Here is a 13326-nt window from a genome sequence, read left to right on the forward strand (position 1 = left end):
TGGGAGGCTTAGGTTTAGACAAGGTTGTGAGGGTAGAGCCCCCATGATGCAATCAGTGCTCTTAGAAAAAGAAGAGATCAGAGTCCCTCTCTCTCTCTGTCATGTTAGGGCACAGGCTAAGAAGAGACCTAACCCCAGAACCCAATCCTGTGGCACCTTGATCTTGGACTTCTAGCCTATGAGAACTCAATTTGTTTCAACCATGCAGTCTATAGTATTTTTGTTACTGTGGCTTGAGCTGGCTAAGCCACTAATTGAGTCAAGTTCTAGCAGGGATTCAAAGTGCCCATTGTGGCCCACAAGGGCATCCCATTAAAGAGAACATCAAGGGTTTCCATGAAGACAAAGAGAAAACAACACGCTGCAATATGCCGTCTGAGGAATAAAAAGGGAATTTCTTACATGTTAACAGAAGCTTAAAGGGCAACTGCCAGATAAAATACAGGTCTACCAGTTAAGTCTGAATTTTTCAGGTAAACCATGAATCTGTTTTGTAGTATACGTGTGTTCCATTTGGTGCCTGGTGTTGTTATGAGCTAAATCTAGCACACTTGGCCTCAGGGCCTTGCTACTCAAATTGCAGTCCCGAGGCCACGAACAACTGCACACTCTGGAAGCTTGTCGGAAATGCAGAATCTCAGGCCCCACCCAGACTTCTTGAATCAGAATCTTCATTTTTAACAAGATGCCCCAAATTTAGCCTGCATATCAATGTTTGAGAAGCATTGTTTTAAAGTTGACAACCTATTTTTATGGACATGACTGCATTGGTTTTTATATTGTCCCAAGAGGCTGGAAAGGAAAGGGGAAGCAGGGACAGGGTCCTCTTTATGACCTGCTCTTGTCAGAATAGAGATTTAAATGTTGACAGGGTCATGGCCACCTGCCAATTTCCTCCCATCAAAGGGCACAGTCTCCTCCTTGTGCTCTACCTCCTGTTTCCAGACTAGTTTAGCTATTAAAGCAGAGTGAGATCTCCCAGGGATGGGTGAAGGTGGGGGCAGGGTACAAAGGTGGGTTCATATACTAGGGGAGCCAGTGCTCACACACCCTTGACCATTATCTCCACACAGCAGGTTTCACCCTGTGGCTGCCATAGCAGCCAAATGTATGTGTCTCCTGTTCTCCCTATTTCAAGTCGTTAATTTCAACAGATGCCATTCATTTAATAATAGCTATTTGGAAAAATAAAATAATCGCTGAGGTAAATGGACATATCCACCAAAGGAGTAATTTTGATTTCAGAAATGTCAAATGTGAAATAGGTATGTTTCTGAATCAGGGAAGCATGGTTAAGAGCTATGGAATAGCATTCAGAAAATACTAGTAATCAGGAGAAATATAGGTGATGGAAGACAGGCCTGACCAAATACCTAGATCGATAAAAGGGCTGCAGGAGTGGATATGACTGACGAATGTGGCTGAAGGAGTCAATAAAACATAAAGAGATGGAATATGTCTGGGTTATCAGTGGTCTCTTCCTATAGGCTCAAGTGTAGCAACTCCAGACTGTGACAATCTCTATTAATGCTAATAAGCATTGCTGTTCCATTTCCATTAACACCTGTCAATGGATTTTTTAAAAAAAGTTCTGGTTATTTTATTTCAGATGGATGATAAGAATAACCTTTCTTTCTTCTTTTTTAAACAAGCATTCTTAAATGTCTGTCATTTGAAAATCTATACTTCAAAGGTAGGTAAAAAAGGTCATTATCTGCTTTAAAAATAGATTTTTCAACTTATAAAATTTCAGTTAAATTTCTTTAAATGAAAAAGTCTCAAGATCAATTAATATTTGAATAAGAAAAACCTTCAATTAAATTTAATTTAACAAGTCTTTATTGGTTATCTACTTATTATGCTATTAAGTATAAAGCTATAATATTCCAGTAGAAGAATTTTTCAAAAAGGAACTAAAAGAAACAATGAAATTATAATATTTCAATGGGAATATAACTCGAGTCACAAATATTTGACAGCCTCATCTTTTTAATAATATACTGGGTTACATTCTGGCATATTCTTGCATATTTTTTTTTTTAATATATTTTATTGTTTTTTTACAGAGAGGAAGGGAGAGAGATAGAGAGTTAGAAACATCGATGAGAGAGAAACATTGATTAGCTGCCTCCTGCACATCTCCTACTGGGGATGTGCCCGCAACCCAGGTACATGCCCTTGACCGGAATCAAACCTGGGACCTTTCAGTCCGCAAGCTGACGCTCTATCCACTGAGCCAAACCGGTTTCGGCTATTCTTGCATATTCTTGCAAACTTATTGCATTAAGTTTGACGAGTTCCCTCACCTGCATAAAGTCCTTCAATGGCTTCCCATGGTCCTCAGGATAAAATTAAAATCTGGTCCCTGAGTACTGTTCCAGGTGCTGTTCCAGTACCACCTATGTGGTCCTTTCCTAAACTTACAGTCCCACAGTATGGTACTTGAAATTCCAAAATCCACTGTGCCTTTTCATATGTTGACAGACAACATTGCCACGTTATAGTATTTAATCCACAGAGTTGTGCATGATAGCTGGACAGAGGGAGTGCTTAAAGATATTGCTGATTGAATGATTAACTTAATGAATCAATGTAGATTCACTAAATTTTTTAAAAAAATGTTTTTATTGATTTTTGAGAGAGAGAGGGGAAATGAGAGGGATAGACAGAAACATCGATGACATCGGCTATCTCTTGCACCACCCCCCATGGGATTTAGCTCACAACTCAGACATTTGCCCTGACTGGGAATCAAACTTGCAACCTCCTGGTGCATGGGATGATGCTCAACCAACTGAGCCATGCTGGCCAGGGCAGAGTCACTAAATCTTTTTCAGAGCTAAGGATCTGTTTCATTTGTTCTCCTAACCTGGGGAGGGCTGTGTTTTAGAGGCAGGATATAAAGGTGAAAAGAATACTGGGCTAGGATTTGGGAGATTTCAGCTGTCATCCTTGTTTGTTGGGTAACCTTGGACTAATCATTTACCCTGTCTGTGCTCCTGATGTACATAATGAGGAACTTGGCTGAACCATCCCAGTCACCTCTAGCTCTAACTTCAATGATCTTTACCTTCCCCATTCATTTTCTTGATGGCGTGTAGTCCCCTCCCCAGTCCACACCTGCAGCCACTTTTTATTTGGTATTTTCAAAGTTGTATATGCACCAAAATCCAGCAACCTGTGTAACCATTCATGGGAATGTGGTTCAAAACACAGCCTTCATTTTAGCCAAGACTGAAAGGTAAACACAGATGGGAAACAGCAGCTCAGAAAATCAGCCACTTTATCCATTAGGCCATCTGGTCATCCTTCACAGTGTCTTTCTGTTCAGTTACCAGGAAAGAACCTTAGAGGCTGGTAGCTCACAGCTGCATCTGCTAGCCAATGGTTTCTGTCCTAAAAGGCCAGACACTGGTAAATCACAAGGCATTTTTGAAGAGCATGTTGTTGATATCATGAATATCTTCCTGTACCTCATGATCTAAGATTTGCACATTGATATTTTGGAGCTACTTGAAATATAGCTTTTCCCATAGCTGTATAGTCCTCTCTTTGTGAAGCTTTCCCCAGCAAGCTAATAATATGACTGCCAATAGATGCTAAAAACCACAACTCCACAGTGTAAGCAAAACACCTAATGAGCATCTCACTGAATGCCTGCTTACCTTCTGCAGTTTCTCCTGAAGTTAATATCCATATATCTTCTTGCTGCCTTTTGATCACAGCTGCTTCATATGCCCCAAACTGCCCAATAAGGCTCCAGAACAGACACCCCTCTTAGCTTCTCCACCTGCTGGTCAATCCCCAAAGATTCCTGGAGGCCAATGTACCAGCTGTTCTACCCACCTGCATCCCCACTGGGGAGGGTTCGGGCAGACCCCTCTCTTGGTGTCTTGCCCTGCTTGCCAACTCCCAGCCAGCCAGTTCCTCCGTCCAACTTCTCCACCCAGTGATGACTCGGGCCAAACCCATTCCTGGGCTGAACCAAGAAATTGAGAGATTTCATATCAAGTGGCGATAGCACTGGGTAGCAGAGCAGCAGGGTGACAACAGAGCCATCTCTCATCAGGAGGCACCACTGGGACTTTCCTGGCAGGGGACCTATGAGAGTGCCCTCCTTGTTGTCCCTCCATCATTTTGTTTTCCCCCTTCCCCTTTCAATGAGCACTTCAAAACAGTTTTTGTCTTCAAGGGTGAAAAAAATTACAGTTGAATTTTCACTTCCTGTTTAACTTGTGATGGAAAAACACAGCAAGCCGTGCAAATTTAACTACGGATAAAAATAGCTCCGCTGTCTTAAAGTCATTAAGTAACATAAAAGGCTCTTTGTGATCTCAGGATATCCGTAACCTGGCATCTGTCACCATGCCTCCATCCTCATCCAGAGGCAAGGCGTTCAGAACAAGGATTCCATGCTTAATGGCACCTTGAGAGTAAGTGTTTCCAGGTGCCTATCAAACCTGTCACTCTAAACAGCTGTCGCTAAGTGACGACTTGTCCCCTCCACCCTCCATTGCTTTCTGCATAAACAGGTCTGCGGAGCTGTGCCAGGAGTGCCTTCCGGAGCTGGATGCGCAGAGTCCCGTCTGCAAGAACAGCGAGTCGCCCCTCACCTGGCTTTGCTGTGCCCGTTCCAGCATTCCTCTTCGTTGGACGTGCCCGCTGTCACGCTCTCATCCTTGCAGATGGTGTAGGGCAATGCCGACCAGACCTTTTTAGAGAGCTTCAGTTTCTCTTTTATGTCTGTGACCTGATCAAGAAAGCAAGGGAAGACAGTGACCATTCTCCCCAGGTGCTGTCCATCTCTACACAAGGACACCACACAGGGGGGTGAGGATGTGTGCTAGAACCAGTACAAACACTTGGTTTTAAGAGGGAGACAGGATTTGTTGTCCAGGAAAGCCTTCCTCCCTCCTCCCTCAATCTTTCTCCAGCTTCTGGCAGAGAGCTCTCAGGAAGTCCGCTTTTTGTTTTCCATCTTTTCTGTTCCCCCTATCCTCTGAGTTAAGAACTTATGAAGCATCTCAACCGGCTCTGGGTCCCTGTCCAAATGGGAGAAGTAGGTGTGCCTCACTGCAAACACCCCAAAGACATTCTTCAGAATTCATTTGCCTGGATGTCACATAAATGCACCAAGAGGTAAAACATCTTTCCCAATGGTCTACTTGTTTCTGCAAGAAATACATATTGTCACTAATTTAACTGCTGGAAACCTCTGCTCCTGACTAATTGACAGGCCCGTATAGCACACACTTGGCGAGCAGCAACCCAAACCCATTTAAAAATCTCTATTGCCAAAGAGAAAAAAGTCGTTCCAAACACAGGCAAGTGTACCATCCACAGCCCTGTGGATGGGTGGCCCGGAGAAGCTTAGTCACACCATGTTTAGTGTTGTCAGGCCCCACACTGACTGTGCTCCTGGGGAAAGGGTAGGAGAGAAGTTCAGTCCCATTTCAGTTCCATAATTAACATCTAGGATCATGCAGACACAACCTTGATTTCCTGCTCTACTTACATGAACATTGGGAAAGTGTTTAAACATTTGAAATGCATCTGCTATAGGTTGAATTATGTCCCCCAAGTTCATATGCTAAAGTCCCAACCCCCAGTTCCTCCGAATGTGATCTTATTTGGAGAGACGGTCTTTATAGAGGCAAAGAAGTTTAAAATGAGGTCATTTGGGTACTCCAATCCAATGGGACTGGGGTTCTTACAAAAAGGGCAAATCTGGACACAGATATGCACAAAGGGAAGACAATGTGAGGGGGCATAGGAAGAAGGCCTCCATCTACAAGGCAAGGGAAAGGCCTGGGAAAGACCCCTTCCTCAGAAGAAACCAATCCCACCGACACCTTGATTTTGAACTTCCAACTTCCAGAACTGTGAGACAAAAACTCTCTGTGGGTTTAAGCCATCCAGTCTGTGGTACTTTGTTATGACATTCCTAGCAAATCTGTATATGACCTCAGAAGGGAGAACCACTGAGACTTAATGGTGTTGTTGTACATTTGAGATCAATAGTCTTTGGACACAAAGTATTCTGTGTTTACTGTGGATGGAGTATAGACTTGAGAAAAAAAATTTCCAAAGATCTTTTGTCAGGTTTAAGGGTGAACACAAAGACATCAAAGACTCTGGCAATTGATTCTGGCTCCTGTCATGTTTCTTAGTAGTTCTAGAATGGTAGTCCTTGGCCCCTGCTTAACTGTGGCTCTGATGACGACAGGGGCTTCAGTCCTGGGACGCATCTGCTCACCCATGAAGTGCTAAAGATGACGGGAACGCTGAATCAGAGAAATGGTACCTCTGCAGCGGTTCTCAACCTGTGGGTCGCGACCCCTGAAAATACATCCTGCATATCAGATATTTACATTACGATTCATAACAGTAGCAAAATTACAGTTATGAAGCAGCAACGAAAATAATTTTATGGTTGGGGGTCACCACCACATGAGGAACTGTACTAAAGGGTCGCGGCATCAGGGAGGTTGAGAACCACTGGAATAGTGTGATGCTCCTTCTGCTTTACAGTGTGAAGAACAATCCCTGAGTAATGACATTCCAAGAAGTAACTTACGCTAAGAAGTGTTTAGGAGGTCCTGAAACCTGCACTCCGAGTCTTCCCTCCCTCCCCCCTTCTGTTCCTGTGACCTTGGCCCACAGACTATCCCTGGCTTGCCTTCCAGGCGGTCTGACTGGGTGAGAAAGTTTGCAATAAGAGCCTGTCCTTTTCTGCTCACCTCTCCAGGCACAGATGTGTGTGTATGTTGTTATTCATTTTTATTTCTTTTTGTTTTAAAGGTAAGTGTCATTCCTGGATAGATGGCACATAGATGGATGTACATTCTGTTTCTCAATTACAAAAAAATCCAACCCCCCAAATACCAACTGATAAATGTTGAAAGGAAGCTAGTTAGAAAAATCACCATTCCGCACCCACCATAGTAATACCTGATCTCAGCAAATATCATCAATGAATTGTGTCCCCTGCAAAAGGTGCTGGAGTCGAAACCACAAGTACCTGTGACTGTGACCTTATTATGAAATAAGGTTGTCAGAGATGATGTGGTAAAAGGGGGTCTTGAGGGTGGACCCTAACCCAATATGAACTTGTCCTTGTAAAAGGGAAAATTTGGATACAAAGACTGAGACGCACAGGAGAAGACCATATAAAGATGAAGGCAGAGCTGGGGTGATGCATCTACGAGTTAAGGAACTCAGAGGATTTCCAGCAAAGCACCAGACGCTGGGGAGAGGCCTGGGGCAGACTCCCCCTCCCAGCCTCAGAGGAAACCAGCCCTGCTGACACTGGGCTCCCAGACCTCCAGCCGCCAGACTGAGACATTCAATTTCTGTTGTCATAAGCCACTCAATTGGTGATACTTTGCTGCAGGAGCCCTAGCAAACTAGGACAAATACGAAAAATGTTGAGTAAAAAGTCTGATGGAGAGCAGGATATTTACACAATCGCAAAGCACCCCCCCCCCCCCCAGATTATGTATTATTACAGAGGGAAAACTGGCCAATTTACAGGGCAAGAAATTGGCAGGTCCCCAAGTGATCAAAGTATCAGGACAAATTGATGTCGTGCACCTCCTGATGCGATGTGACAAGAAGGGCACATCATTTCTGCAGCCAAAATTCATAACCTGAATCCAATTAGGAGGACACATGAGACAGACACAAAGCTAGGGACTTTTTGCAAAACAACTGGCCTATACTCCTCAAAACGCCAGTCATAAAAGACAAAGAAAGGCTGAGAGGTTTTTCCAGATTAAGAAGAATAATAGATATGGCGCCTAAGTATAGTACCTGGCTCTGGGTTGGGTGCTAAATTAGAAAATAATATCCATAAAGGGCATTATTGAATAGTTTGCAAAATTTGAATAATAGCTCCATATCAATGGAATATTGTATTAGTGTTAAATTTCCTGAATATGAAATTGTACTATGGTGATATAGAAGAGTATCGTCTTCATAGGAGATACATGCTAAAGTATTTAGAATGAAAGAATTATCATTTCCACAACTTACTCTAGAATGCCTTAATAATAATAATAATAATAATAATGGTAATGATCATCTAATAATTAATACATAGATGCATGGAGAAAGAGAGAAAGCAAATGTGACAAATTTTAAATGACTAGTGAACTTAAATGGAGCTATATAATTTTTTGAAATGCATTTTTTAGTAAGTTTGAATTTTTTAAAAATTAAGTATTTCAGAAATAACATCTCTCAGAGTTGATCTGTTCAGCTTTGGTGTCTTTTACCTCCAGTCTGGGCTCCCCGCTCCAGGCCACTCATTCTCAGTGTTCCCAAACACAAACCCCAGAGGAAGAGTCAGGATTTGTCTGTTCATAACTCATTCAGCAAAGTATCCCCAGCCTCATGACTGAAATATGTAAGGCTTGTTCTGTTTCATTATAAAGGATAGCAGGAGTTAGAGAGCAACCAAAGGACTTGTATGCATGCATATTAGCATAACCAATGGACACAGACACTGGGGTGGTGGGAGCTTCCCCGGGGTGGGAATGGATGAGGGTGGGGGGACAATTGGGGGAAAAGGAGACATATGTAAAACTTTAGACAATAATTAAAAAAAAAGGATAGCAGGAATAAGCATTCCTTTTCTTATTATTTTATAATGAAGTTACCACCTTTATGCTGTGAGAATCTGAACCATATATGTATTTTTTGGCACAGAGAAAGAATATAATTGCATTATGTTCCACAGGTATCTCCTCCTTTAATATTTTCAAAATTTAACGGTGTGTGTTATGCTGCTCATTCTTTAACTAAACTTCAGCATTGTTTCTTTCAAGGTGTGCTCTGTCCCCAAGTTAGATTCAGATTCAACAGTGTGTTCCCCAGTGCCCTGTTCACAATTCCAAGTACTGATCACCCCACACTTATAATTGACAGGGTGAGATCTCAAACCTGTGGACACGCGGCCCCCGCCCTTCCCTGCATTCTCAGTGAAGGGGCAGGGACTGCGCCCTCCATCTTACCCTGGGTCCTCCATTTTTGGGCAGGGCCATGTGCTCGGCAAAGGCTTCTTCCCGGAAGAAGCCTCTGCTAGCCACACCCAGGATTTCTCTAGACTAACCAATGATAATCAAGGGAAGTACACGCCATCACTATGACCACATCCTGTGTAATGAGACACTGACTCGCGCCTGGCCAATTGGCGGGGCCCACAGTCCCCTCTCCCGCCCTTACTCCACCCCCCTATAAAACTCCTGGTCCCATCAGGCTTTGCTCTCTCGGCCACTTGGCTTGCCGTTGTGTCGGTGAGTGTGGTGGATGGGGAGCTCGAGCTAGCTTGAAATAAAGGACTCTTTGCTTTTGCATCGGACTAGCTGACTCACCGGTGGGCTCTTGGGAATCTTGAAATCTGGGCATAACTATAATAACTGTCTAATTTTTCTTATTTGCTCTTCGATCACATGCTTCTTGATGCAAAGACAAGGTTCTAATTTGTTTCAGTGCTGAGGATGGGTCAGGCGACCAATCACCTCAGTTTGCTCTGGACATAGGGGATTGTAGGACTCTGAATTTTCAGTGCTAAAATTAGAAAGCCCTGGGCAAACCAGGGCAAGTTGGTCACACAAGTTTCTGCACACAGTAGGTGCTTAATAAATGTCAATTGAGAAAATGGATTTAATTGTCTCACTCTATTACCAGGTTACAGCATGGTTGGGGTCACACAATGTGCGCTCTTGTCTCCAAGGGGCTGAGAGGAGCCGTGCAGCTAGGTGAGGATGTGGATCCTCTCTGATGAGTCCCCACAGCACAGGTTATGAGTGGCTGTGTGCACCCCGGCACGTTCATTGTGCAAGTGAAGGGGATAACAGCAAAGGAGCAGAGAGAAATGCAAATGCTGTTTTCACATTCTGCACAGAAACATCAGCCAATTCTTTCCGACTGGAATGGTGGTGCAGACACCTGGGAAAAACGGACACTGTTCGCCCCTGGAGAGGAACATGCCTTTGATTCTACAGAACATCTGAATGACTGCAGTTTCCTTTTCGGTTTCAAGAAAGTTTTTTCAAGTCTCACACTGTTTAGAAATACTTTCTATTGCTTTTATTTCTGAACAATATGTGGGACTACTTTGCTGTAGCTTCAGATCTGAGTTGGTTTTTGTTTATTTGCTGGAAACTATGTGCACACAACAGTGAGCTAAGCTTTATGTTAACAAGCACCCTTAGTACAAATGTCTTATTGACAATAACGGCAAGTCCCAATTCATTAATAATGCAAACCTGATGGGAACAAAGGTTTGCATTAAATATGAGATTTAAAATCAAATATGAGATTTACAACATCTTTTTTCTTGTTTCCCAAATAAGCCATTCAAGGACAAATTAATTTTCTCCAATACTTGCAAATTATATTTACTGTTTTCCAGTATTTTATACTCTATTACTACACACTGTAATATTAGTGACACCCGAGTCTTAAATATTTTTCATTTATGCTATTGCAAGATCCTGAAAGTTAAACAACTTGTTATGCCTTCGGACTCTGATCCCCCAAAATACTGTTGGGCTCCAAAGGGAAAACATGAGCCTACTTTTAGAATTTATCTGGAGTCGATTCTAATTGACAGTTTCAGTAGAGACATATATTTTTAGTTAAGGTCTGTTAGAGGGTCCTGAGTACTTGACTCTAGGCAGACAGTGGTACCATCTTCATCCCCACTCTTATAGAATTGTAAAATTAGACAAAAGAGGCAGGATACTGACAGGGGGGAGTGATTGCTAAAAACAAAGGGATTAGCAAGAACAAAAAGCAGAAAGAACTGTCCAAATATTGTTGTCTGACAACTTAATTTAAAAAGTAATCTTGTCTCAAATATTTAACCTGAATCTCATCAAGCTACCGACTTAACAACTTCCAGTTTATAAGAAATACTGGGGAAAGAGGCACAAATGAACACCATAAATAAGTGATGAAACACACCTACTGTGTGAGATACGTGTATTATGTAAGACGACTGGCCTCCTCTCTTCAAAAAAAGAAAAAAGAAAAAAAGGAACAAAGACTGTTGTAAATGAAAAGAGACTCTAAAAGCTTAGCAAACAAATGCTAATTAACTGAATCTGGGATTTGGAGATGGGTATCCAGCTGTAACACAGAGTTTTGAGGTAACTGGGAAATTTTGAATATAAATAGACAGTAGATGATATTATTGAATTACTGTTAATATTCTTATGTGTAATCATGGTGTTGTGGTTGCATAAGAGACAGTGTCATCGCTTTTAGGAAATTCATGCTGAGATATTGAGAGGTAAAGTGCTTTGTTTTTTACTTACTTGAAAATAGCAGAAAAGTCAACCATTACTGAGTCTACACCGTAGGTATATGAATGTTCATTTTAGTATTTTTCCAACCATTTTAGTATTTTTTTAAAAAGTTAAAAATAATGAACACTTGAGGGGAAAGGAGCCTGTTGTCAGGGCACATAGTGTCTTAAGAGCTTTGCTGTGTTCAGCCCAGGTCAGTAATTGACTCAAAATAGTTGGGGTTAATTGTGAGTTTTCATTGAGCTACGGCACTCACATTCATTTCTTAAAATTTAATTTATCAATTACAGTTGACATAGTATAAAAACTAAAGTATTATATTAGTTTCAGGTGTACAACAGTGATTAGACATTTACATACCTTATGAGGGAATTACCCTGATAAGTCTAGTACCTATCTGACACCATCCATGGTTATTGCAATATTATTGACTCTATTCCCTATGCTGTACTTTACATCCCTGTGACTACTTTATAACTGGCAATTTGTCCTTCTTAATCCCTTTTACCATCCTCCTGAGCCCCCTGCCATCTGGCGACCATCAGTTCTCTGTATCTATAAGTTTATTTCTGTTTTGTTTATTTTATTTTTTAGATCCCACATATAAGTGAAATCATAGGATATTTATCTTTCTCTGCCTGACCTACATCACTTAGTATAATACCCACTAAGTTCATCCATGCCATTGCGATGGTAAGATTTCATTCTTTTTTATGGTTGAGTAATATTCCTTTTTATAAATGTACCACATCTTTATCCCTTTGTCTTTTGATGGACACTTGGGTTGCTTCCATATCTTGGCTATTGTAAATACTGCTGCAATGAACATAGGGGTGCATATGTCTTTCTGAATTAGTGTTTTGGATTTCTTAGAATAAATACTCAGAAGTGGAATTGATGAGTCATAAGGTAGTTCCAGTCTGCATTTCCACCAACAGTGCAGGATGGTGCCCCTTTTCCCCCACATCCTTGCCAACACTTGGTATGTATTTATTTGTTTGTTTATTTATTTTAAAATATATTTTTATTATTTTAGAGAAAGGAAGGGAGAGGGATAGATAGGAACATCGATGGAAGAGAAATATCAATCAGTTGCCTCCTGCACACCCACTACTGGGGATCGAGCCCACAACCAGGGCATGTGCCCTGACCATGAATCAAACTGTGACCTCCTGGTTCACGGGCAATGTTCAATATCTGAGCACACTGGCCAAGTTTGATTTATTGACGATACCCATTCTGACAGGTGTGAGGTGATATCTCATTGTGGTTTTAATTTGTATTTCTCTGATGATTAGTGATATTCAGCATCTTTTCATATGTCTATTGTAAAGCACTCATATTCAATCTTCAAAACTTTGTGTACTGATGTAGTACATTATACTGTCTTTGCAACTGGGAAATTAGGAGCTTAGAGAAGTGAAAAAACTTGCCATGCACCTAGTAAATGATGTAGATGAGATTCAAATTCAAACATAGATTTCAGAACCGTTACTCTTAACCACTAGGCTTAATAGGGACATTGCCTATAGCATGGTCTCCAAAGCATGTGTGTTGGGTTGGTGTTGGAGGTGTGTGTATATTCCTGGAGGTATGCAAGATGATTCAATGTGATTCAGTATGAAAACATCAGAACTTCTATTTTTATTTACCATTTTTTGGCTAAATTATGAAATTTATTTATATTTCGCCATTGAAAAGCCAGAACATAACTAATTTCACTTTCTGGAAAGTCATCTTATTGGAATACAAGGAAATCATTTTCCTGCTACCACCGGTGAGATGGACACACTCCCTTCAGTTCCCTCAAATGAAGGTTCTGTTCGATTTCCCCTTAAACTTAGACTGAGAGGGTCTCATTCGAGGGAGGTCTGAGTAAACTCTTGCCAAAAGCTACAGTGAAGAAGCTAATCTTAACACCTGGGCCTCCCAAGCAACAGCGCATTAGAAAAAATTACTTTGCCCCCAAAGGGCCCTGTTTTTGCTGGTTACTGGGCATCTGCAGTTCTTA

At 41.6% G+C, this 13326-nt stretch overlaps 1 protein-coding gene across 2 annotated transcripts in view; it reads right to left on the minus strand.

Annotated features, from left to right (window-relative positions):
- The window catches only part of GPC6 (glypican 6), a 1116910-nt gene that overhangs the window by 18555 nt on the left and 1085029 nt on the right, over positions 1 to 13326 (minus strand). For both annotated transcript variants that reach the window (XM_070408823.1, XM_070408822.1), the window contains one exon: positions 4614 to 4750. In XM_070408823.1, the coding sequence (XP_070264924.1) occupies positions 4614 to 4750 (137 nt within the window). The remainder of the gene's footprint in view (positions 1 to 4613; positions 4751 to 13326) is intronic.

Source organism: Myotis yumanensis, unplaced genomic scaffold, assembly GCF_028538775.1.
Source record: "Myotis yumanensis isolate MYYU_CA2020_CCGP unplaced genomic scaffold, mMyoYum1.0.hap1 SCAF_3, whole genome shotgun sequence".
NCBI classification, from domain to species: Eukaryota; Metazoa; Chordata; class Mammalia; order Chiroptera; family Vespertilionidae; genus Myotis; species Myotis yumanensis.